Source organism: Gadus morhua, chromosome 1, assembly GCF_902167405.1.
Source record: "Gadus morhua chromosome 1, gadMor3.0, whole genome shotgun sequence".
NCBI classification, from domain to species: Eukaryota; Metazoa; Chordata; class Actinopteri; order Gadiformes; family Gadidae; genus Gadus; species Gadus morhua.
In genome coordinates, this window is record NC_044048.1 from 12,599,179 (window position 1) to 12,625,115 (window position 25,937).

At 44.3% G+C, this 25,937-nt stretch overlaps 2 protein-coding genes across 2 annotated transcripts; one reads left to right on the forward strand and one right to left on the reverse strand.

The window, feature by feature from the left end:
• The first annotated feature begins 1,563 nt into the window (after positions 1-1,563).
• On the forward strand, positions 1,564-22,026 carry prpf6 (PRP6 pre-mRNA processing factor 6 homolog (S. cerevisiae)). Its single transcript, XM_030351559.1, has 24 exons — positions 1,564-1,790; positions 2,126-2,285; positions 2,387-2,505; positions 2,624-2,702; positions 3,174-3,350; positions 3,692-3,805; positions 5,084-5,178; positions 5,488-5,644; positions 11,563-11,725; positions 12,963-13,081; positions 13,191-13,409; positions 15,243-15,365; positions 15,458-15,579; positions 15,715-15,853; positions 15,981-16,100; positions 17,857-18,033; positions 18,231-18,364; positions 18,532-18,623; positions 18,886-19,000; positions 19,216-19,342; positions 19,975-21,120; positions 21,396-21,530; positions 21,746-21,802; positions 21,969-22,026. The coding sequence occupies exons 1-21, from the start codon at positions 1,603-1,605 to the stop codon at positions 20,125-20,127; spliced, it is 2,892 nt and encodes a 963-aa protein (XP_030207419.1). The 5' UTR covers positions 1,564-1,602; the 3' UTR covers positions 20,128-21,120; positions 21,396-21,530; positions 21,746-21,802; positions 21,969-22,026.
• Positions 22,027-22,337: 311 nt separating this feature from the next.
• On the reverse strand, positions 22,338-25,922 carry fastkd5 (FAST kinase domains 5). Its single transcript, XM_030351570.1, has 2 exons — positions 25,698-25,922; positions 22,338-25,397 (listed from the first exon to the last, which is right to left on the reverse strand). The coding sequence occupies exon 2, from the start codon at positions 25,384-25,386 to the stop codon at positions 22,969-22,971; it is 2,418 nt and encodes an 805-aa protein (XP_030207430.1). The 5' UTR covers positions 25,387-25,397; positions 25,698-25,922; the 3' UTR covers positions 22,338-22,968.
• Positions 25,923-25,937: the final 15 nt, after the last annotated feature.

A 25,937-nucleotide genomic window follows, 5' to 3' on the forward strand; every position in this document is an offset into this window, starting at 1 on the left:
CATTGCTCAGACCCCCAAGTCTCACAGACATCTCCACATCCACACTTGTTTATGTGTGTGTGTGTGTGTGTGTGTGTGTGTGTGTGTGTGTGTGTGTGTGTGTGTGTGTGTGTGTGTGTGTGTGTGTGTGTGTGTGTGTGTGTGTGTGTGTGTGTGTGTGCGTGTGTGTGTGTGTATGTGTGTGTGTGTGTCCGTGTTTGTCTGTGTGTGTTTGTGTATGTGTGTGTGCGTGCGCGTGTGTGTTTGCACGTGCACACGTTAAGGTTATTATACGTGTGTTAACAGCCATGTGTAGCATAGCCATGTGCACATTCATGGCTGTGCATGTGCCCATTTCTGCATGTGTTTATGCTTAAAAATACAACCTATCTATTTTCCTCCAATGGAGTGTAAACACATTCTCCATGGCATTTGCTTAATCATGCTGACATGAACATTCATATTAGATTCCCAGAGACAAAATAAATTAATTTTCACAGAGAGAGCTGGTATGAGCAGCTGTTCAGCGTTTGTATGTGGTTTGTATTTAGTTTGTGGCATTGATATGGGGTCACAGGGATATATAATGAAGACCATCTAATGCAAAATAAATCGGAGGGGGAGTGCAGCAAATAGAGATTGTCAATAGCTGGTTTATGATCTATCAATGATTTTTAATGATGATTAAAGCCTTGACCACAACAATGAAACTAATACGATTTTTATCCAATGACCAGTAGACTTGATTGATTAGGCCTACAAGTGGGAATGTTGCTGAGTTTATATTTAGAATTAATAAAACATTAACAAATGGAAGAAAAGGAATATGGACGTTATATAGCCACACATACTGTATATAATAATCTGTGGCTATTGGTACGTTGTGCTTCATATAGGCCTACAGCACCTGGGCTGGGTGATCCATATATCTCCTAATGGGTCTCAAACGTCATCATTCAATGTTAGTCCAGAAATACTGTTGACCCTTCAGGCAAAGTTAATGAAAGAGGAATTGCCAGGGAAGAAAATGTCAGAATATAGCATGATTATATTTCTGGAAAAAAAATATAACTAATCAAGTAGGTTTTGTTTTAAAGTTGATTGAACTACATGCTCAATACAAATATAACAGGATAAGCACACCTAATTTCTCCAATTTGCAATTTAAATATAAGCGATCAACAGGGGCAAGTAAAAACAAATGTGCCTTGGATAAACTGTAACATAGCCTCGCTGAAAAACAGTGGTAGGCTACTAACTCAAACGGAATACAATTAAATGAATGTTTATAAGGTATGCGACCGGCTTCTGTCGTCCCTGGAAAAACGTTGGCATTAACATGGCTCCCCCTTGTGGCCACTATAACAAATAATTTTGAACATATTTTCAGTTTTATATTCAGAAAATCAATTAAATGTTTATTGATGTTTGTTTGGTAATAGGATCGGATGCCGATATGTCTATCTACTTGAGCTCCTGACAACATTTTTACAGAAGATGAGCTTAAATTCGTCTAAAGACTGAGGGCGCTGTTGTAAAAACAGACCCATTGGACTCTTCTATCAGACCGGAAGTGGGGCTGTTGTGCTTCCTGAATTGAATTCAGACGGCGGCTGTGCAACGATGTCGGGCGGTCCAGGGAGACAGGGTAGCAAAGTTGTATCGAAAGCGGCAACGGGCGGTGCGGGGGCCGCCGGGGCTGCCGGTGCACCCCCGGCCGTGCCCCTTGCCTCGCCGCTCATGGGGAAGAAAAAGAAGCCGTTTCTGGGGATGCCTGCCCCGCTGGGCTATGTACCCGGGCTCGGCAGAGGGTACGTCTGCCTCGCAATGCTGGATGCAGCTAGCGTGCTAACAAGCTAAATACAAGTTGTTGTGACTTTTGTAACCCTGTTAGTGATTAGTGCTGCATCGGTGCAGTAACTAATCAACGTTTAGAATACATATTGCTAATGTACTTGGCTGTAAATGTAAGCGTACACATTCTAACCTATAATGGGACACATGCGATGACATAGATGTGGTTGATCCACAACTCTTGTTTTCAGTCATTGATTTAGAAGCACACAATTGTGTTTTAAAACAACTTGATCTTGCTGACCTTTTAAAGTGTCCGCTAGACCGACTTCTATCTCTTGAACCCATTCAGTGCTACTGGATTTACCACCCGTTCCGATATTGGTCCCGCTCGGGATGCGAACGACCCGGTAGATGACCGCCATGCGCCCCCGGGTAAGAGGACAGTTGGGGACCAGATGAAAAAGAACGAAGAGGATGAGGAAGATTTGAACGACACCAACTATGACGAGGTTGGTCAACCTCTTGTAGTTGAGGATGTGGGGGTGCTGAGTGTGCAAATGGGCTGTGTATTCAATGTTCACTTTGTTCTTCCTTACTACGTTTCCTTTAGTTTAACGGCTATGCAGGTAGCCTTTTCTCCAGTGGGCCGTACGAGAAAGACGATGAAGAGGCAGATGCAATATATGCGGCACTGGACAAAAGAATGGATGAGCGGCGCAAAGAGAGGAGGTGGGAGGAAAACCTATAATCTCTACCAAAAATTGCCAAACCAAAAAAAACTTTTCCATAATGCTGACGTACCTTCTTCCAGGGGTTCTTCTATTTAAAAAGTGTGCTATGTTTTCAGGGAGCTACGCGAGAAGGATGAAATTGAGAAATACCGTATGGAGCGACCAAAGATCCAGCAGCAGTTTTCAGATCTAAAGGTAAAACACTGCATGTAAAATTAACAGCGACATATATGGCTAGCACGGATGTCCTAATTGAAGGACCTAGGTCACTTCATCCACTAGGTCGCATTTTGGGCCCATCCTACGTTGATTAATATGGGGGCAAGTTAGTTGCGAGGGTTTGGTTTGATGAACGTCCTTAGTTTACCTGTAGGCTTCCTTGACCCAGAAGCCCATTTTTTACTTCTCCTTTGAAACTCATCAGTCTTTAGTGCCAATATAGGCCCCATTTAAATATATTCTATGTATCTCTTCACTTTATTGCACTGGTTTTGCGTCATGGTCACACCATATCATCCTGGTTTTGAAATGCGTCTATTTTCCCAGCCTAACTTTGTGGCAAGAGTTTCAATTTGATCCCTAACTCTGCTTCAACCTGTTCCTTATCTTCTCATCTTCTCATTGGAAAATCTCTTTATCCTCCTCCTCGTATTTTTTTTGCTACAGAGGAAGCTGGCAGAGGTGTCGGAGGAGGACTGGCTCAGCATCCCAGAGGTGGGCGATGCAAGAAACAAGCGTCAGAGAAACCCACGCCATGAGAAGCTTACACCTATGCCCGACAGCTTCTTCTCCAAGCACCTTCAGTCTGGTGACAAGAACACCACCGTGGACCCACTGCAGGGGGTAAGTGTAAGCACACAGATGTATTGCATTCTGCCTTTTCGATAGTGTACTTTGTTTTAGTAACATAATGCACCAGCAGGGGTCAGGCTCTTCCTCTGCGGAAGGAAAGCAGACCCAACTAACAGCCCAGTTGTTGTCTCACCAGTTATCAAGCCCATTGAGACAACATGGAATGACATGGTGTTCACATGTGTATTATTTGAATCCTTCTTCCGGCATATAAAGCATACAAAAACCACCCACCTTTTTTTTTAAAAATGGCTTCTCTTCCAATGAAAGGACATATGTTACGTATGTGTCTCTCCCATGTCCATTAATGTTGCATACCCTTCCCCGACCAGCTGGGCGGTTTGAACACCCCCTACCCAGGCAGCATGACCCCCGGAACCGGGGAGTTGGACATGAGGAAGATCGGCCAAGCCAGGAACACACTCATGGACATGAGGCTTAGCCAGGTAACCTATAAACCTGTCTATTAGAAGGAAATGATTGTATTAAAAACCTGAACTCTGTACTTTTTCCAATTAGCAACCTTCATTGGCTGACAGAGGTTATGGTTTTCAGTGGCTCTGGTGTGTCCCCCCTGGTTGACCTAGGCTACCTGGAACAGTTCCGTAGGCCAATCTTAAATAACCTGGGGGTTAAGGTGGACACTGACCTCAAATTTGACACCCAGGTAAAAGCTGTGGTGAAGTCCAGCTTCTTCCAGCTAAGGCAGCTGGCCAAAATTAAACCAATGCTTCAGAGACAGCATCTTGAAATAGTAATCCATGCGTTTGTGACCACCCGGCTGGACTACTGTAATGCACTTTACATGGGGATTAGTGAGGCCTCCATTGCCCGCCTCCAATTAGTTCAAAATGCCGCAGCTCGTCTCTTGACTAACACTAGAAAGTACGACCACATTACACCTATTCTGGCTTCATTGCACTGGCTACCTGTACGTTTTAGGATTCATTTTAAAATACTTTTATTTGCGTTTAAAGCCTTAAATGGCCTTGCCCCACCATACCTCTCCGAGCTGCTAATACCCTACACTCCTAGCCGTTCTCTTAGGTCAGCTGACCAGCTGTTTTTGGCCACACCCCGTACCAGGCTAAAACACAGAGGAGAACGTGCCTTTGCGGTAGCAGCCCCAAAATTGTGGAACACTTTGCCACTCCATATTAGACAAACTACATCCCTGTGTCTTTTTAAAACCTTGGTAAAAACGCACCTTTTTTATTTGGCCTTTGGACACTAGATGGCGTGTTGATGTGATGTAGAAGTGTTGGGTGGGTCATGTGTTTTTACTTATTTTTTACTTATTTTATCTCTTTTTATCTCTTATTTTATCTATTTTTCTCTTGTGCAGCACTTTGGAAACCTTTGTGTTTGTTTAAACTGTGCTATATAAATAAAGTGGATTGGATTGGATTGGATTGAGTTGTAGCTACAGTTCTAGCCGTATCCTTTTCGGTTGAGTGTTACTGATGGGGAAGAAGTGGATTGGAATGCAATTATTTATGGAGAAAATAAACCTTCTGTATATATTAACTCATAGATGAGGGTCTTATTCTTGAGAAAGGTTGTAGTAAGTTTAGATATGTTTCAATGGGTAAATAATTGCAGTGGAAAAGCTGCATAGTGCAACTTTTAGCGTCAATATGTGTCGTTGTTTTGTACGTCAGTCTGGAAACAAGTGACGCACAAGAGTTAGTCTCTTTTATTCAGTGTCTGTTCTGTATCCACAGGTGTCTGACTCAGTTAGTGGACAGACGGTGGTGGATCCCAAAGGTTACCTGACCGACCTCAACTCCATGATCCCCACCCACGGAGGAGACATTAGGTGAGGGCTCGCATGGCAGGAGGTGGCTGAAGGAGAGGCTTGACATGGACATACAAATAGTTCATCATAATCACATTGCTCTGACCCGCTTTTATGTTCAAGAGCCTACTAACAATTATTTAGAGCATACTTTCCACATCAATTGATTCTCGGTACCGATGTCTAGACAAGATTGCATGTTCATTCAATAATAATGCAACACATTTAAATAACAACGCATTATCCCTGGCCGTATCGCTAATGTCACACAGCAGGCCTCATCTATCGATTCATCTGTCTCTTGTGTAACCGCGTCCTCCTGTCCTCCAGTGACATCAAGAAGGCTCGTCTTCTGCTCAAGTCGGTGCGGGAGACCAACCCCCACCACCCCCCTGCCTGGATCGCCTCCGCCAGGCTGGAGGAGGTGACGGGCAAGCTGCAGGTGGCTCGTAACCTCATCATGAAGGGCACCGAGATGTGTCCCAAGGTGAGCTCTCTCCGATTCTCCTCCATGGCGCAAGCTGCTCATGCTGCCAGGCATAGATGTATGGAAGCAAATCAATGCCGTCATGTTTTGAATTATAAAAGCTATTGAAGTTTGTGTATGGAAGTCGTGTAACCATGATTTAATTTGTATCATTGAAACATTATACTTCGAAAACAAGGTCATCTGAATTTATCGTTCTTGAATTAGTCTGTACCATTTCAAAACATGATTTCAATGTTCTTTTTTATCTGCGTTAACTAATTCAGGGACAAAAAGTAAAGTTCAAAATGTTTGAATCATGTAATCAAATTGTCTCCTGTCATCATAGCTGTTATGATGTGTGATCCCCTCTGCTTATTGAGGCCTGAGTTTGAATATTCATAACTTACATAAACCGGACCATTTACCGGAGTCCCGCCTTTTTTACCTGTTAGCCATCGTTGGATTTATTCTCTTACTGTTTTCTTTGATCACTTGACTGACTCTAATAGACCGGCAGTATGTTAGATTGATCTAAAATTCTCAATTACTTAGGCCTGTCCTTCGAATACACCGCTACTGCATTTACATTTTTATGGATTTAATTTTCTGGAAACTGAAAACCAGCTTTAAATGGTTCTACTTGAAATAAAAAAAATTGAAATTCGAAGCGCTGAATACAAAACGAAAAAATTCAGATTACCCTGTTTTTAAATTATAATAGTTCAATGTTATGAATGGGTTTACATTTCCATTTACAAAATTCAATGGCTATTAACATTCAAAATATGACGGCAGTGATTTGCTTCCATATAGATGTTTTCCTATTCTCTATCAGACTTCTAGCATTTATAACTATTTAGTTTTTGGTTTGGTTTGAGGTTGTTTCCTTTGTAGATGATTTATTACTATATCTTTCTTTAAATTAGTTCAGGTACAGTATGCAGCATTTATAGTTTAACGTAGAACACAATTTGCTGCAGCTAATGATTGTTTCATGTGATGTTTGCACTAGGGCTGCAACTAACGATTATTTTAATAATCGATTAATCTGTCCATTATTTTTCGATTAATCGATGAATCGGATAAAAAAGGAAACATTTGCAATTGTTGCATCTTCATTCAAAAACTGAACATAACTTCAAATTCACAGTTCAGACTGAAGTGTAAAAACATCAGGTTATTGCTCCAAAGTCCCATAACTATTAAAAGTAATATTAAATGATAAAAACATAACTGGGATAACACAAAAAAAACATACAATATATGATATACATTTATATATATACAGTATATAAGGGAAGTCCATGGTTAACCGGTTAACCGATAAGATCTTTAACAGGTAACAGGTAAATACTAACAGTTAAAAATAAATAAAATCATCTTAATTTCTCTCAGATGACAGGAGATCGTTAATTTTTATTGATATTGATACCATTTTCGAGACTCCTTAACGATCCAAGTCTTTATTGATACCACTATTGATACTTTTCTATTATTTGGTTGAAATAGAACGTGTATTATTGCTTTAATTGCTGATAAGATGATCGTAGTTCAAGATGGGACGTTAAACAGGTCATCATTCCATCTTTACTATCTATTTTATATTGCCGGGAAAACAAGTTTTCGCCAAAATTTCTTTTTTTTTTGTTGCTTTTGAACTAGGGGTGGAACTATGAAGGTATTATTGTAGCAAGTCTTTAGCACCTGTAACTGCAGAATTTGAATGCGTACACTAAAGTCACAGTAAATTTGAAGTTGTATATATTTATTTTGCATGTGTACTCTAAAGTCACAAATGTGTAACAGTACATTTGTAGTCGTAAAAAAAATAAATATATTTTTTATACCATTGTAAACACAAAATAGGGTCTACGAGTACGCTAATCTGTGTTACAGGTTCACAAATCCTTTTGCTACAATTATTGCAGCGCAGTTGGTGCAAAACACATTCGCACACCCGTGTTTCATAATCTGAGAACATGCCCAAAAGGTGTGCATTCGTAAACCCAAATTTGAACAAATGCATCAGAAGTTGCACATCTGTGAACGCTATGTTAATTCAGCATTTTAATGAGCGAGCACAAAACCATTTTACAACTGCTCGAATCTGCTCCTGCAAGTCTCAGCTGTGGGGTTTTTTGCAGGTTGTTTTGCAACACCCCTAGGTGGTAAATGTGTAGCAAAAGTATTCGTATCTGTAGATGACAGAGTGTCCGTGAGCGGGACAAAATAGTCCCGCCCATAATTTCCTAATCCAATGAAAATCGCCGGCAGGGATGCATTTCTCAAATTACAGTGACGGCTGGTGGTGATTTTGGGTGGGTGGGCTAAAGAATGCATTACATTTATCAATACTTCACAGGGCTCCAGACGCCATGAGGTCACCTTTATATCTCTGTTCATAACTTTCATATAATGTGAATGATTTTTAAACAAGATTAAGGTGTAGAGAAAGGCATGTCTTTATTTGAAGCACAATTATAAATAGAAGAAAAATAAGGTGTTTAAAGTGCTTCACTGAGCTGAAATTGAACATTTCGAACTAAAAAATTAAGCAAAATAGAACTTTTTTTGTGCTTAAAGTATTACACAATTAAAATGTTGACTGGTCTCCCTTTGCGCAAAATGCGGCTGTAGACGATCACACACTCTTTGGTAGAGACGTCTGTGTCGCCGTCAATCATGAAGGACATGTAGGCCTATGTGGCGTTTCCGACGTCCGCAGCTGTCTTTTGCTTTAAGGTGTCGCCCATTAGGCCTACTGCAATGAATCGTGCACATGCCATCTCATTGCTATACGTCGGGTTGATGTTTAATCCATTTCTCTTCATGAGAATAATTTCGGATTTAAATTGAGAATGGCAACTCCTCTTTGGTAATGTTGTATGCAACATTAAATGAGATCATTTCCGATTCCTTAGAGAACCTTATTGTTACTGCCTGTCGCTGAAATGCAGCTTGGAGAGGGGCCACTATCTCTACTAGGGATCGACCGATACAGATTTTTTAGGGCCGATACGATACCGATATTTTTTCATCAGCCTTAGCCGATACGCCGATACCGATATTTAGAGCCGATACTACTTCTTTTTTTTTTTTGCTCCCTCAATCATAAAAATTACACTGATAACAAATGTTACAAGTCTCAATTAAAAAAAGGAACATTTATTGAACTTCAATATAAAAAACTATATTTAACAAATAGTAAAAACAGGTGAGGTAGAACAAGTAAAAAAAAAAATAAAAAAAAAAATTGGCGAAAAAAATATCGGCGAAAATCGGCCGCGTATCGGCCGATACCGATACACGTAAAAAACGCGAATATCGGCCGATAATATCGGCCGACCGATATATCGGTCGATCCCTAATCTCTACACACTTGTCACGTCATGTTGGGTTATTTAGACAGCTTTTTAAATGTTTCGATACGAAACGTAGTTGACCCGCTTACAAATGCACTATTACAGGCCATATTCTGACCGCACTCCTGGCAGTAAATCTGTACATCGTTTGGTTGATGTGTCCCCAATCTTTTCACTTCCAATTTTTCCTCCAAAGACATTAAAGAAAACCGATTAGAAAGTAAATAATCCACTTCACTAATTTTCATGCTAACGCCCGCCATACTGCACTTGCGCTACTGACTGTGCTGTGATTAGTCGAAGGTCACTGTACTGTAGCTACTGTGCTAGGTCAGCCTTTGGGCTAAACTAATTTAGCCCAAATGGGAAGCATATGAAGGGGGCGTGTCAGGGCATATGTCAATCAAACGTCAATGGAAGCTTACGCTACTGCGCTTGGGCTGAATACATTTAGCCCATTCACAGGAAAAAAACGAAGATATATATATATCCTGGGTCACTTTTTGGTGCTGTTGCTCCTTTAGGTTCTACCAACATTTAAAACAAAATGTTGTACGTTTTTAATAATATTTTTTTTATTTTCACTGTAAGAGGGCTTAGCCCTGTTAGCCCATTTATACCAGCCGTCCCTGACTGGGACCCATCGCGTGCCAGCCATGGAGCTATAAAGATCGCAGCATTCTCAGCGCGGGTACGTTTCTTTCTGGAGAAGTGAAGAGGGCGTCCTACTGAACGGAGGTGGGTATCCTACATTATGTAAAATGAAATTACTAAGTGAATTCTCCCCAAAGTATTGCATTAACATTTCTGAATTTATGTTATTATGCCGACCATTCAAATACATTCAAGGACATTTGCGGCAGGTTAATGAAATACTTTGGAGGGAATTCAATTCACTTGAACTAAATCATTTCATTTAACATAATGTAGGATACCCATCTCCGTTCAGTAGGACGCCCTCTTCACTTCTCCAGAAAGAAACGTAGGCCTATCCCGCGCTGGGTATGCTGCGATCTTTATAGCTCCATGACTGGCACGCAGTGGGTCCCAGTGTAATTTGAGAAATGCATCCCTGCCGGTGATTTTCATTGGATTAGGAAATTATGGGCGGGACTATTTTGTCCCGCTCACGGACGCTCTGTCATCTACGGATACGAATACTTTTGCTACACATTTACCACCTAGGGGTGTTGCAAAACAACCTGCAAAAAAACCCACAGCTGAGACTTGCAGGAGCAGATTCGAGCAGTTGTAAAATGGTTTTGTGCTCGCTCATTAAAATGCTGAATTAACATAGCGTTCACAGATGTGCAACTTCTGATGTATTTGTTCAAATTTGGGTTTACGAATGCACACCTTTTGGGCATGTTCTCAGATTATGAAACACGGGTGTGCGAATGTGTTTTGCACCAACTGCGCTGCAATAATTGTAGCAAAAGGATTTGTGCACCTGTAACACAGATTAGCGTACTCGTAGACCCTATTTTGTGTTTACAATGGTATAAAAAATATTTTTTTTTTTTTTACGACTACAAATGTACTGTTACACATTTGTGACTTTAGAGTACACATGCAAAATAAATATATACAACTTCAAATTTACTGTGACTTTAGTGTACGCATTCAAATTCTGCAGTTACAGGTGCTAAAGACTTTTGCTACAATAATACCTTCATATGCAACGGATCACAAAGCTCACGGTTCGGATCGGGTCACGGTTTTTGAGTCACGGGTCGGATCATTTTCGGATCATCAACAATAACAATGAAGATAACAAGACAAATGTGACTTTAAATAAAATCTTCAACTGTGTAAAAACAAAATAAAGTGACAAATTAGTTAATAATCCTGCTTCCTTCAAGCATGGTCAATATTTAAAAAATGTGCAATCTGAGGCATTATACCTTCTTTTTAACATGGATAGGATAGTAAATAATCCCTAACCCTGGATTTACAATTCAGGATGTCTGCATTTCCTGGGGAGAGTTTAGAGTCTACACTCTCCCAAGGCAATGCAGACATCCTTATCTTCTTTTTTTTAGTTTGGTAGCGAAATACAGTTTCTGTGGTGTTTTATTTGGCATTTTGTAAATCCATTGATTTCGGTTGGGAGACTCATTGCTCATTGCAAGGGGGGTTGGTTGTAGTCTTTTCGCTCGGTTTTAGCCCTACTGTTGATACGGCGAACCGAGCGAAAAGACTACAACCTAACCTAAACACGTCCGGTTCCGGTTTACGTTCAATGGGATTTATGGAACGCCAAATAAAACACAACAGAAACTGTATTTCGCTACGATACTTGATGATGTGGTTAATACCGGAATTGTCCTCTAAACATGCGCTGATCACGTCAACAACGCACAATTTATTTTTTTTATCAGCCGATCCGCGGATCACTTGCGTCCCGAACCGTGATGGTTGATCCGTACGGATCACGGGAAACCGAAACTAAGGAACTTTAAAAAGAAAAATCGCATACTGAATCGCAATCGCAATATTGGTCAAAATAGATTATTACCACATGGTTCAGCCCTAGTGCCTGCTGACCACCGCCATCCTCCCTGTGTGTCCCAGAGTGAGGACATGTGGCTGGAGGCGGCCAGGCTGCAGCCGGGGGACACGGCCAAGGCGGTGGTGGCCCAGGCGGTGCGCCATCTGCCCGGCTCGGTGCGCATCTACATCAGGGCTGCGGAGCTGGAGACCGACGGCAGGGCCAAGAAGAGAGTGCTCAGGAAGGGTGAGTCACTGTAGTATATAAATATAAATAAATAAATGGGTGTTTACATAGAATGAGATTCATGTCATTCAAATGTTTCCATTGCGTTACTTTTGAGTCTGGGACAGGAATCTGCTGGGACGATCTTAGTGATTTAATTTTTTTGTGTACATACTGTTTTTTTATTATTGCGATACAATATTAAGCTTTATTGTATGATGTAATCTTTAGTGTGGCTGAGTGTATGGGTTTAACATTGGGTTCGATTGATAGGCCATTATTTTTTAAAGGAAAATGTTCGAACGGAACAGAACAATGCAGGAAAATAATTCCCATCCCAGCAAGATAAACCAAGTTTTCGACCTTAACAACGTTGGTAAGCCCCCTAATCCCCATCCCTGCTGTGCCGCGGTGAATGAACTCGTAAACCCCTTTACCAATGAGTTTGTTTACATGCACACTACTATACAGATCGCAATCAGCTTAATTCCGTTTCAGCCAACCGTCAGACCTGCACATTTGACCCACAGTGAGTTGAGTGAATAAACAAAAAAAAAACAAGTGAAGAAGAGTGGTTGCCTGACTTACTGGTTGTTAAAGTTAGAATTTTGGGGTTCATGGGATGGTCACCCACATCCTCTAGTTATTTCCTGTTCTGACTTCTCACTTCTGAACACGTAATAGCCAAAACATTAGGATTTGGTTGGAGCAGTGAAAAGACTGTAAACATCTTAGTTGAAATATGACCTGATCAATTAGCCTATTCAAAATACTACTTGCAAGACTGAATAGAAAGTGGGATGAATGAAAACACTGTTTTAATGCCAAGAGAAGGTCGCCAATATGCCCGCAAAGAGTTTTCTACAACTATTCTGAATCCGTCTTTTGTCTAACAAATCACCTATGCCCCGGTCTCTGCACCCATGCAGTCACAAACTAGACCCTACAAGGGTTAGTGCCCGGGGTTTCACACACCGGCAGCTAGTTTTCAACATTCCCCAGTGAGGGAGATGGATGTTGGGCTTTCTCTGCAGAAGAATGTCCTCTACATGTCCCCATTTGCTCCCTGCTCTCTGTGGTTATATAATATACCAGTACTGCGGCAGTACTTATCCACATGATTTGCACCCTTGCAACTCTGTCCATCTGGTGTACGGCTTATTGTTTACTACATTAAGTTTACACTTGGCAAACAGTACATACCAGTGCATTCTGGGTCTTTTCTTAACGGCCTCTACGCCCCCCCCCTCGTTTGCAGCCCTTGAGAATGTGTCCAAGTCGGTGCGTCTTTGGAAGACGGCCGTGGAGCTGGAAGAACCCGAGGACGCCAGGATCATGCTGAGCAGAGCGGTGGAGTGCTGTCCCACCAGCGTGGAGGTACCCGCAGTAGAGTCCTAACCCATACCAAAGAATCAACCATCCTAGTGGCTGTCCTCTCTCCCCGGCCATCACACATTGATGAACCATCCCCTCTGCCTCCTCCTAGCTATGGCTGGCGCTGGCCAGGCTGGAGACGTACGAGAACGCCCGCCGCGTCCTCAACAAAGCCCGCGAGAACATCCCCACGGACCGCCACATCTGGATCACCGCCGCCAAGCTGGAGGAGGCCAACGGCAACACACAGATGGTGGAGAAGATCATCGACAGAGCCATCACCTCGCTGGGCGCCAACGGCGTGGAGATCAACAGGGAACAGTGGATACAGGTGTGTGTTTGTGTGTTCACAAAAGGGTCAAACCGCCAATATTGAAGACAATTGTTCGCTTATTTTTAAATTGGACGGTATGCTAAAAAGCTGAAATTGGAAGTAAGGTTAAAAAGTGGCAAGTCACTTGCCACCCATACTGTGAATACCACCCAGTGAGTTTCAGCTTTGTCTTCATTTTGGAACAGACTTTTGGAACAGACAGAAGTCTGTTCCAAAATTAAGACGAAGCGGAAATCTTACATTTTTTTATTTCTTTGGGACTATCTAAGGGAATACCGCCTTAAACTTATCTGTTGACCTAGCTTCTGTTCCTACTGAGAAATTGAGACCACAAATAACAGACATGTCAACGCTAAGTGCCGGTAAACATGCAGTTGCTTGAACGAGGGAAAAAAAGGAAAGCAGCTATTTCCCATCATATTGGCAACACTGAAGAAAAACATTTGTGTTGTTGTTGCCATAGATAATGTTACAGTTTACCCCAAGGCATGCTCCATTTAGAATCAATTATGAAGTTTATAACAACGGTAAGGGCCATCCCTGAGGCCTACCTGGTGAAGGAGTAAATGAGGGCTATTATCCTGACAAGAAAAACATTTCATGCCTTAATTCCAGATGGAAACATGCCAGCTGTTCGGCTCACTGTTGGCCAGATTTCATGCTGTTGACCTTTCTCTGGCTCATTCAAGGCATGGGCTACTGTTTCTGTTTCACAACGTCCAATCTGGGTTATTCTAGATCGCCAAACTAGGATCGGATAGACGTAGAGTGTCAACGTAGCGCTCTTCCTCTTGCCTGGGATTTCATCCTTCACCTAGTCTGGCTGAGCGGAAATGGACAGCGTCTATAGTTCAGCGTCGGATTCCACCGCTACTCCTCCCCTTCCTGTTGCTGGCTTTCCCGTATTGTGCTCCCCCTCAAACTCGGACACTAAGCAGTATGGCGAGTTTTGAAGAGAACTTTGACGGCGCTGTAAAGCTAGCATGTTTGGCTCTTTCCGTCGAAATTGCAAAGAACTTCATAAGATTTGACTACAGCATTCGCTGAGGAAGAAAGATGTTCTTGCCGTTTTAACATATAAATCTTTCGTGATAACATATAAATCTTTTTTGATAAGTCCCGTGAGCTCCTCAAGGGCCAAAGGCCAGAAAGAAACAAACCATGTTTGCTCTTTTTATCGATAAAAGGATCTTCACATACATCTTTAATCGTTTTTTGTGGCGGTTGGGATTGAGCCATCTCTTTGACAGCCTCTGAACGTCAAGACGTTCCATAAAAATAATTTCCCCCCTTGCACTATTTAGCATGGACACCGCTGAGGCTTCTCGGGGTTAGCCCCGCCCTAGACGATTGTGATTGGTTTAAAGAAATAAATACAGGCCAGCCCAGTTTCTCCCCGGATAGACGGCTCTAAATAGCGTGGTTCCAGACCATTCTTCTTGCTGTAGTTTGGTCTGGCTTTGCGAGACTACCCTTCACCTAACATCGAGTGGACGATGGTAAAAAGATTGTTTGCAAAAATTACTTTTAAGACACATTTGTCTGCAAAACCCTGGAAATTTGCATTGTCCCGCTTTGCCGATTGTGCGCATGCGTCGGATTATTTACTTTATTGTGACCTACAAAAATAATATCCTCAAAGAGGCAGTGTGAATCTTCGTGCGCTCTGTCTATAGAGTATATTTTGATGGTACATTAGTTTAAATGACATTATAATTGGCGTGGGAAAGCAAATTGTCGCTCAACCCTTCAATAGTCAATATACGGTCAGCAAATCGGTCAAAACGCTCTCCCACCACCTAAATGATTTGTGGTCTTCTCCCGCCGCAGGATGCAGAGGAGTGTGACAAGGCGGGCAGCGTGGCCACCTGCCAGGCCGTCATACGGGCTGTCATAGGGATCGGCATTGAGGAGGAGGACTGCAAGCACACCTGGATGGAGGACTCAGAAAGTGTGGGTATCTTCACTGCCGCCCGCCCCAGGAATGTACATCTTTGGATGTTGACGCCATGCCTCATGTTCATTTTTGTCTGTGTGGGTTGCAGTGCGTGTCCCATGGTGCCCTGGAATGTGCCAGGGCAATCTACGCCCACGCTTTGCAGGTGTTTCCCAGCAAGAAGAGTGTGTGGCTACGGGCTGCCTACTTTGAGAAGAACCATGGCACCAGGTACGTCACAGCAATGTCCTCATGGGGAATCTGCAACCCTGACGGGCTGTGTATTTATGAATCCCCCCCCTCTCTCTGATTATGCCTTCCAAATTGCAGTCCAAATTGCTAAACCTATCTTAATTTTCCTTCCAGGGAGTCTTTGGAGGCTCTGCTCCAGAGGGCTGTGGCTCACTGCCCCAAGGCGGAGGTGCTGTGGCTGATGGGAGCCAAGTCCAAGTGGATGGCCAACGACGTGCCTGCAGCCAGGAGCATCCTCGCGCTGGCCTTCCAGGTGACCCACACGCACAAGGCTCATCCCCGCCATATCTATGGGGCTCAGATCACATCGGTGTATGTGACTTTCTCCCACCGTTTGCCTTGAACTCTGTATGTGTACGTTTGTGTGTGTTCCTCTCCAGGCCAACCCAAACAGTGAGGAGATCTGGCTGGCGGCCGTGAAGTTGGAGTCTGAGAACAATGAGTACGAGCGAGCCCGTCGCCTGCTGTCCAAGGCCCGGAGCAGCGCGCCCACGGCCAGGGTGAGCCTTTCAGGGTGTCTTTCTCATTAGAAGGGATCTCATACCCATTAAAGTTGGGTATGGGTTAGATTTTGAAAATACACAACTCAAATGGTCCTACCTCCTCTCCTTCAACGCCGACTCTGACTCCACCCATTCCAAGTCATGGACGAGCGAACACAGATGCGCGCGAGAGAGCCATTAGCTAGTTAGCTAGCTCCAGTAGCTACCGCAGGATAACAACAAACAGAAGCTTGCTCTGGGTCACAAGCTTTGAGTATGTGCACGAAGGGGTCACGAGCGGGGGAGGGGGAATGCAGTACGACGTTTGATTGACGTACTTACTGTCCAATGCCACTCGGTGGGTCTGGAAATCATTGGCTGGAGTTTTTCGAGCCCTGCCCGTTCCACAGATGATTGACTTGTTTAATTGTCATGTCAGTACCTCTAACTCAGTGGCTGTAAGTGGGTTATGATGAGGATTTCAAGTAATATTGCAAAAATGGCCAAAAAAGAGAATTCCATACCCAACCTTTAATGTTCCTGTCCACAAGGTCGAAATAAATTGTTCATAATGATTGATTGAATGATTAATGAACAAATGATAATAATCGTGATACTTATATAAATACAAATGCCGCCTTTCCTCACTGCTGAAGGTCTACAGAAAGATGTTGTGTACTTTTGACCTCCCTTATTGTCATGCAGAGCCTCTGTTCAGCACATCAATTCCGGATGCATTCTATTTTGGCAGTCAAGGGTGGCCATGTTTGGCCCACTCTGCCCCAGGTTTCCCCGATGTGGTTTTGGTTACCCATCTGGCAAATACGGGCTTTTAGTAATCTAAACTCTTGAGTGTTGCGATGAAGCCTGAATAGTGTGTTATAATCAAGTTGTTGCATAACTGCTGGGAATCCGTCAGGCCTGGGCTTGCACAACCCATGCACTTTGAACAGCTGGCAAGACTCTGGCTGATAGTGCTGCTGAAGGCTTCTGTCCTCCACATCAGCCCAATGTAATTAGACCTTTTAAGGACCAGTTATGCCAAATTTCTTTGTCCGAAGTTATTTGTCACCTACAAAGACGAATGAAAAAAATAATAAACATTTTCTTTTAGATGCAGGACCGCTTAAATAGTACCGCTCCATAGTATAAGCCACAACTTATTACGCATCTTTCTCATACCACCCAATGATGGCGAGTAACAATTTAGTTCAGGAGTACTGTGAGACGAGTACGGCTCAAACGGCTCAGTCCGGATCACACCCACTTTTGGAAGTGGAAACACGATCCGTACCGCACCTTTGCGCACCGAACCGACCCGGTGGAAACGCGCCAACGTTCATGGACTGAGTGCACTTTGTGGAAAAGTCTGCCTTATTTTCTAGTCTTTTATGAAGTGATGCCAATAATTCTTACTTCTTTATGAAGTTATCTTTTACTCACAAACCCCTAATGTAAATTAGCTATGAGATTTGCATCGTAACGGCATTAGGAACTTTTTTTTTTATCAAGTGTATGCAAATCACTGAAAACAGCACTGCAATTTTCTTTGAAGTTTTTGTCTTTGCAATATCGAGTTATAAACCACTAGAGACCAATTGGTTTATAAAACATGATACAAGATGAACACGTGAAACATGTTTTTTGGCGCTTAACAATCCATCCTCAAGAAATGTGGCGGATGGCGAGTCAGGCGTCAGTTACAGATCGGTCACCGGAAGCTCTCGACGGAGGGTACTTCATCCAAGTCAACGTGTGTTTGTGTCCCTCCCAGGTGTTCATGAAGTCGGTGAAGCTGGAGTGGGTGTTGGGGAACATCGAGGCAGCCCACGAGCTGTGCTCCGAGGCCCTCAAGCACTACGAGGACTTCCCCAAGCTGTGGATGATGAGGGGCCAGATCGAGGAGCAGTCCGAAAACAATGACAAGGCCAGAGATGCCTACAACCAGGGGGTGAGGAGGAGGTGTAGCAGCAGTGGGAGGGGGGGCGGTGCGAGGGAGGGAACTGTATTTGGCGCAGCCACTCTTCTACCATGATGAGGATACAAGTCCTGGCCCGGCTCACTGGGTTGGATATTTTTAGTTTGAGTCTGACTCGAGTGCCCCTTCTCTGGTCTGAAATGGCGTGTTTCTTGTTGGGTTGTTTCCAGCTGAAGAAGTGTCCCCATTCCATGTCCCTGTGGGTGCTGCTCTCTCGTCTGGAGGAGAGGGTGGGACAGCTCACCAGGGCCAGAGCCATCCTGGAGAAGGCTCGCCTCAAGAACCCCCAGACCCCGGAGATATGGTAAGACAGCCCCCCCCCCCCCCCCCCTCCCCCAACCCTTCCACCACCACACTGTGAATGGCCCAAGCAAATACAAACTGGGCCAAGTTTTTGACAGATTACTAATACTGAGTGATGTGCTTTAGCAGTTCAATGTATTTGACACTGTACATGATGGTCTTTTTCAGGTTGGAATCAGTCCGACTAGAGTTCCGGGCAGGACTAAAGAATATCTCCCACACCCTGATGGCTAAAGCCCTGCAAGAGTGCGCCAACTCTGGTGAGACATCTAGAATTCCTGGTCCACCTATTTGATCTGGGCTGATGTGTTCCGTGTTAAGATGTATCGTTTTCTTACTGATGTGGATACAATCTGACTACTACTCGCAGAAACAGGAAGTGTCGCCGTTGGTTACGGTGCTAGTTAGGCCCAATCCCATTTCGACCCCTTGCCCCTTCCCCTTACCCCTCCCCCTTGTTTTGAAGGGGGAAGGGGTAAGGGGTAGAAATGGGATTGGGCCTTACTCTCGTCTTTCCTCAAGGCATCCTGTGGGCTGAGGCAGTGTTCCTGGAGGCCCGGCCGCAGAGGAAGACCAAGAGCGTGGACGCGCTGAAGAAATGTGAACACGACCCCCACGTCCTGCTGGCTGTGGCCAAGTACGGCTCCTCTTGTCCTACTGTTTCACAATGTTCTCACAATCATTTGTTCCTTCAGGCTCTGTTGGTCTTACTTTTCATCAAGGGTTGAACGGGAATTTTTAAAGTCCACTTTGCCTTAGGATATTTCCCTACATAGCTGTAATCATCCAGGAAAGGGCGTGCATGTCCCACCACAGTGTGTCTAATGATGTTGTTTTTATTGCCCCCCTCAGGTTGTTCTGGAGCGAGCGTAAGATCACCAAGGCCAGAGAATGGTTCCTGAGGACAGTGAAGATCGAGCCAGACCTGGGAGATGCTTGGGCGCTCTTCTATAAGTTTGAATTGCAGCACGGCACAGAGGTAAGTGTGTGTGTGTGTGTGTGTGTGTGTGTGTGTGTGTGTGTGTGTGTGTGTGTGTGTGTGTGTGTGTGTGTGTGTGTGTGTGTGTGTGTGTGTGTGTGTGTGTGTGTGTGTGTGTGTGTGTGTGTGTGTGTGTGCGCGCGCGTGCACGCAGGGGGGGGGGGGTCTCCTAAATGAGGGAGCATTTACCGGTAAGTGTCTCGGCTTTTTTCTAGTGTTCTGCTTCTTACAAATGTTGTGAAAATTGCGTTCCATTTTCTTTTTCATACAAAAGTGGCTGAACAGCGTAGAACACAGTTTATGCTTATCAACTATAGCTGAATGCATACATACATTGGACAGTTCCGATAATATCTTTCCACTAAGGTCACATTTGTATTTCACGCTTACATTTAATAGTAATGCCGACAGCACAAGTATTGTAGAAGAAAATGCCACCTGCCCCCAACATCACAGCTGTGTCCAAAACAAACCGTGTCATGTGTACTACTCTCTAAATAGAAACTAGCTCAGTGTTGAGGTTTCTCTCCAACAACCCTGTATCACTTTGGATGAAAGCGACTCAATGGACCTCCATGAAAGCAGCCCCCGACACGCACCACCCTAATGTTGCCGCCCCCGCCCGCCCACAGGAGCAGCAGGAGGAGGTACGCAAGAGGTGTGAGAACGCCGAGCCGCGCCACGGAGAGCTGTGGTGCGCCGAGTCCAAACACGTCCTCAACTGGCAGAAGAAGATCGGCGAGATCCTCACCCAGGTGGCGGCCAAGATCAAGAACACCTTCTGATCACGGTTTCATTAACACGAAGGATTCAAGGCAGTTTGGCAGGACTCGGACGCTCGGCACACGTTAGGGGTCGGGGGGAAAGGCTATGAGCTGTGACTCTTGTTCTTTTTTTCCCTCCGGCTGTGTACAGTGATATGTATACAGTGGCCACACTCTTTCATTACAGCTGTTCACCTTTTTTATTGCTTTGGTTGTGCTCCATCTGGCTGAACTGTGGAAAACAACGAAAGAAACATGTATTTTTATGGGTTAATTTTGTCTCGTTATATTTTTGTTTTGTGTGCTTAAGTAAACGGCGTGTATAAGCGTATCATTCTAGGGAGTTGTGTTGTTGATTCTTTATTTGTGATGCGTTGTGTTTGACTGAACCCCTGCAGGTTTAAGATAACATTTCAGCTTGTTTATTTGATCTCTTACAAACTTAGTGGGTGGGTTTGATTCCCCCATATTATTAAAACTCAGAAAATTTTAATCTTTTTTGTTGTCTGACCGTTTTAATGCACATGGTTATCTCCATCCAAGTCCCTTTCAATATATTGTAGTTATCTATTGTAGAGGTAAGGTATAGTCCTACATCATTGCAGCTTTATAGCTTTTCAATGTTGCTTGAATTTCTCAACCGGAAACTGCATTAAAAAAAGATACCTTTGAACCTTGCACCACTCAAACGAAAGTTTATGTTTGAGGAAGTTTTCCTTGACTTGATCAGACTTGAGTTTGGAGCGTATTCTCAACCCACGAGTAGCAAGCAACCCATGACTGTAAAGGAAACCGGAGCCGGCGTTGGATTTGATAACTCGGGGAAAAAAACCACGTGCGATATCAACCTCCTGAATGGTTAAACTTTCTGCCTGCCTACCTCTTGCTTTGGTTCGGATACAATCACCGCATTCTGGGTCGGCTGGTTGCTACCATAGCCATCTGATGGACTATCATTTCTTCTCAAAGCGATGGGTTTTTATGTGTGGGTCCCGCAATAAAATATGATAAATGGTGAGTTGGCTTCGTTCGCATGCACACGGACACAAAAATAACATCCATTGCATTACAATGTTCCGCAGTTGTGTTCAAAAATGTGCGTTTGGAATGGCTCCATACGTGTTGGCATTAGCCGCTGATTAGAGCAACGGGACACGAAGAGCGCATGTATCTGCAAGTATTAGTTGGCGCGCTTTGGCGAGGGCACACAGTAACAAGTATGCGTGGCGCAACAGCAGCCTACAATCATCTTGCGATCCTTTTTTAATTCAAGTGCATATATTCCACAGGGTCTCAACGGGTCTTTTCTTCGAAGTTTCACCATGGTTATTCTGTTGGTCGTTTGCTGTGGTGAACGCAAGTGTAACTACAAGGAAATCCACGACACCTACCGAAACATCATCCTGGTAGAACTTCAAAGTCTGGTACGCAGAGGTTGTGGTGTGATCTTTCGGGGTTAAGTTTCGATTTGAATTGAAATGCCAAGTAAAAAGTGGAGAGCCTCCTAAGACGTGCACTCATGGATAAATACGAGTATGCGCCATCTGTGGGTGGCCTTGCCCTCCCTTACCGCCATATTTTTGTCTGAATGGCGTTGCATTTCACACTTGGACTAGCTGACGCATGTTATTTATTTCAGAATTTGACCAGCAAATTAAACGTATCCAAAGAAAGGGACCACTGCCCATCAGCGAAGGTAAATAACTGTACCTATAAAAGTTGACCTCCTTGTTTCAGCACCATGGACAGGGTTAAGAGAAATGTTTCACTGCTCAGCTCAACACTTCACTACTCATACCTGACAGCTCCAGGTTATCCTGCCTTTGTGTCACGTGTGTTGCAATGTCAATCTCTCATGACAGGCACACCACATCCTACGGTCTATTCATGGTATGATTCAACAGTTTAGATGCCACAGGGGTAAAAAAACAGCAACGGCCTTGGAAAAACCAGTCGACAGCATGGAACAGCTCCTCACTTACAACTGCAGACAGAACATGGTGAGGCGTTTACAGGAATAACTTTTTACACTGGTCTTGCAGATAAGCAAACCCACTCTATCCCCCTTTAATAATACAGGTTATTTGTTTCACTTATTTTTTAATGAATTTTACTACCTATTCAAATACCCCCTTTATCTGTGATGATATTGATGACATTGCTTTCTGTGATCACAGCCATTGAAAAATCATTAATCTTATATTGCAGAAGGTTTAAGAAAAGTCGTGTTATACTTGTTATTGTACTTTTTATATCTTCAGGTAAAGCAAAATAAAGTTTGTCCTGCGAGAAAAACAAAAGGGAAGAGACGACGGCTCAAGCGCATTATCATCATCAAGGCACTCATCAACTGTTGGCAGAAGTTTCAAAGCATTCTTTCACTAACTCTTTCAAAAAATAGGAAACCATGATATCCCACGTGATAATGTTTCCTAAATTAACAGATTAGCGTTCAACAGATTAGCGTTTGCTGAACGAATAAATGTAAATAGACCAAATACAGTCAATAAAGCTAGATGTCTTGTCATACGATAGATGTTTATATTTTGTAGCTTCCAATGTTTGGTAGTCTCAGATCTATAGTGTACTGTAGAACCTCCTTATACAAGTTGTAGTATTTCTATACTGTAAATTTGATCATTGTTCTGTTTCTATAATCCTGTCACATGATTATATATAAAACATAAATCATACACATCAGTGATGGGATCATTTCGTGGTTGCACTGAGATGAATAAAGTATATCTTATCTTATCTTATAAGTAATAAGTGAACAAGATTAATAGATAAAAAATGTTTCCTTGTGATTTTGTGGCAATTTTTAATTAATCACAAACATTCCTATAATGCGGGTAAGAGTCATCAGTCCATACTGCCGTAGATTTTACAGTGTAAATATGCTAGTTTTTCCGCCTGGCGCTTCCTCAGCAGGGGGAACCACTCCCAGTGGTTCACCTCTACCACCCTGTATCCTGCCAGATGGAGCTGTCTCCTCTTCAGGGCATGAAGCCCCATCAGCTGCTCTGATTGGTAGCAGTAGTGGTTCCTGTTGGACACCTGAATGGCCAGCTTGACCAGGGTTTTGTTCAACTTCGTAGGCGTGTCAGTTAGCATGCGGGGCCTGGTCGTAGCGAGCTCCGACTCCACTCTCATCTGGTTTACTCCTTCATCAGCCTCTAGTCTGAGCAGAGCTGGTGGTGAAGATTGATGTGACAAACCTGAAGGCTCCATGTCCTTTTTAGAGGAGACCATCTGTGTTAGGAGATCTTCAGTGAGCCTCACCCCTACCATTGCTAACAATTTCTTGTGAGCATGACTGGTTGACAAGCTCTTCTCTGGAATTATAGCAGTTTCAAGACTTACGTTCACAGGTAGCGGAATCCCGGTTGGATCTAGGTGAACCAACAGGTCTATAGAGCGGGTGTGAGGCAGAATCATTCTTTTACATACAAACTGCCTGCCCCCCAGCAGATCCTGCAGCAGTCGCTCTGCCTCCAGAACCTCTGGTTTCTGGCATATATCCGTCTGAGCGTACCTCCACAGCATTTTCGCAGCCTCCTCTCTTGGTCTGACCGCCAACCTTGGGCCGGTCCAGTGAGGCAACTCTAGCCCCACCGTCCCATCTAGAGTGAACAGATCTTTGCTCAACTCCAGCTGGGTCTTTTTCAATGCTTGGCTGACAAACTCAGGGCTCAGGGCTAACGCTAGGAGGTCCTCTGGGAACTGCTCCACAAAGGCCAGGCCTAGAAGCCCTGTGAGAAGATGCTCAGGATAGTGCTCGAACTCTGCCTTTCTCTGTCTCATAGCTGCAACAAGGCTGGAGTACAAGTCCGGACACTGGGAAGGGGGAATACCCAGGGTTCCAAAGGACCACAGCAGCTTGCAGGAGTCTTTGCTCCGGCACTGTTGCGCCAAGGAGGGCAACCTCTCCGCCACAGACATGAGAATAGCATCGCTGCGGTAGTGAAGTGCAGAGCAGGCCAGCGTCACGTGCATCAGCCCCATGACGCCCATTCCCGGGACTCGCCGTGGCACCTCCTGAGCCATCACTTCCAGCCACACCTTGTGGTCAAGGTGGCTGAACCGCAACAGTTTCATGACATTCACCATAGCAAAGTCAGTCATCTCCCCCACCACAGAGTGGGCCTTGTCTACGAGGCAGGCCACGGCTCTTTCGGAAAGGGATGTCTGCGATTTAAAGAGCCCCAGGCACACAGTGCCCACCTCCTCTGGTTCAAGTTTATCCAGGTGGCGCAGTAAGATCGTCTCAATGCGGCCGACTAAATCCTTTGGGCAGTGCCTTCCTTCCCCCATAATGTATACCAATTGGACAAGCTCAGCCACACCCATGTGCTGCAGCTCCACAGAGTCATAGAGTTGTTGTAGGAACTGAGGCACTGGCTTCTTCAGGCAGCGCCACAGGTCGGCCGCCAGCAGCAGCTGGGGGAGGCTCATCTGAGGAGCCCTTTGTATCAGCTCACTCTCAAACTGCCCGAGTATACTGTGAGCCGGGGACAGGGCCAGCCACACAAAGGACTCCAGCACCTGCAGAAGCTGGGCGTGGCTGAACTGCCGCAGGTTCTCCACCGAGTAGCGGAGGAGCATGATGAAGCGCGTGTCGCTCCTCGCCAGCGATGTCTGCTCCGGCTGCAGGTGACCCAGCTCCCGGAGGAACTCGGCCACGTCCGCCGCCTTCAGGCTGCCCTTCAGCACCGACGCTTTGTGGAGAAGCTGCAACGCCCGTTCGGATCGGATGGCAGGCGGCCTCTGGCTAAAGTCAAGGGTCGTCGAGGCGTACTCCGGCCGGCATCGCTGAAAGGCGCGTGGGTCGGGTTTATAAGGATCGTCCTCCGATGGTTGGGCCTCTCTGTTGTCAAAAGACCGCGGTGGGGTCCTGTCCTCGGAGGCTTTGTTGAAAGCCAGGTCCAGTAGCTTGTTTTTGGTGCTGGAGAGGCGCCGTGAGGAGCTCACACTGTAGTGGTTGCTCTGCTGCCTGAAGGAGGGCGTGGCGACTATGAAGCCCTGTGCGTCCTCGTCGATTTTGGCTTTGATCGCCGCGGCGTCACTCTCCTTCTTGGGGCGGCGATACAAGGTGGGGTTGTAGTGCAGCCGATACACCCCCGGGTGGACAGCTGCCTCCGTCTCCTTCTGTTGCTCATCAGCCTCAGCCTCTGGGTCGCAAAGAGCCCTGTGAAGTTTCCTGGCCAGGAGGACATCCTTATAGCATTGGGGGACATGGCCTCGCCTGGCCAGCTGGCGATAGATCACACATGCAGACATCAACTCGTATGCTGAAAGGCAAAGAGAAGACAGCAATGAAATTATAAAAAATTTAAGTTCTGCTTGAAAAGTTTTTCTTTCAACATGGTATATCATTTTTGCATTCAAAGTATAATGATCAATAAGGGTTTATTTGATGTATCAGCAAATCATAACAGTCATAAAAACATTCATTCCAGATACTAAGTGACTATTGACATTCTTTTTCAGCTATAACAACAGTAACAAGTAACAGATTCGTTGCAGGGCGGTTATGTTGTCAGTCATTGAAAAGGTATACACATACAAGCCTCCTACTGTCAACTTCCTACCTCCACGTGAAGGGTATCTGTCGATGACCTTTTAACTGAATGTTTCGGTCTAATTCCAGGTTAGAGGTGCTAACATTGTAAGCTATTTCCCGTTCTCAATATGTATTTTGAAACCTACATCAAAATATATCTTCTGTATGTTTACTTAGACTATTTTACCAGAATACAGTGCAGAAGACTCGATCCTGCAGCTCAGCCGAGCACTAATTATAAAATCACGTGGTGTCACATAACCGGAAG

What these genes read in the sequence shown, in the direction of transcription:
- fastkd5 (XM_030351570.1), bottom strand. Translation starts at nt 25,386, where the DNA reads ATGTCTGCATGTGTGATCTATCGCCAGCTGGCCAGGCGAGGCCATGTC.
- prpf6 (XM_030351559.1), top strand. Translation starts at nt 1,603, where the DNA reads ATGTCGGGCGGTCCAGGGAGACAGGGTAGCAAAGTTGTATCGAAAGCG. An exon ending in GCACCGAGATGTGTCCCAAG is followed by an intron (nt 5,645 to 11,562) that starts GTGAGCTCTCTC and finishes TGTGTGTCCCAG; the next exon opens with AGTGAGGACATGTGGCTGGA. An exon ending in GCAGCGCGCCCACGGCCAGG is followed by an intron (nt 16,101 to 17,856) that starts GTGAGCCTTTCA and finishes TGTCCCTCCCAG; the next exon opens with GTGTTCATGAAGTCGGTGAA.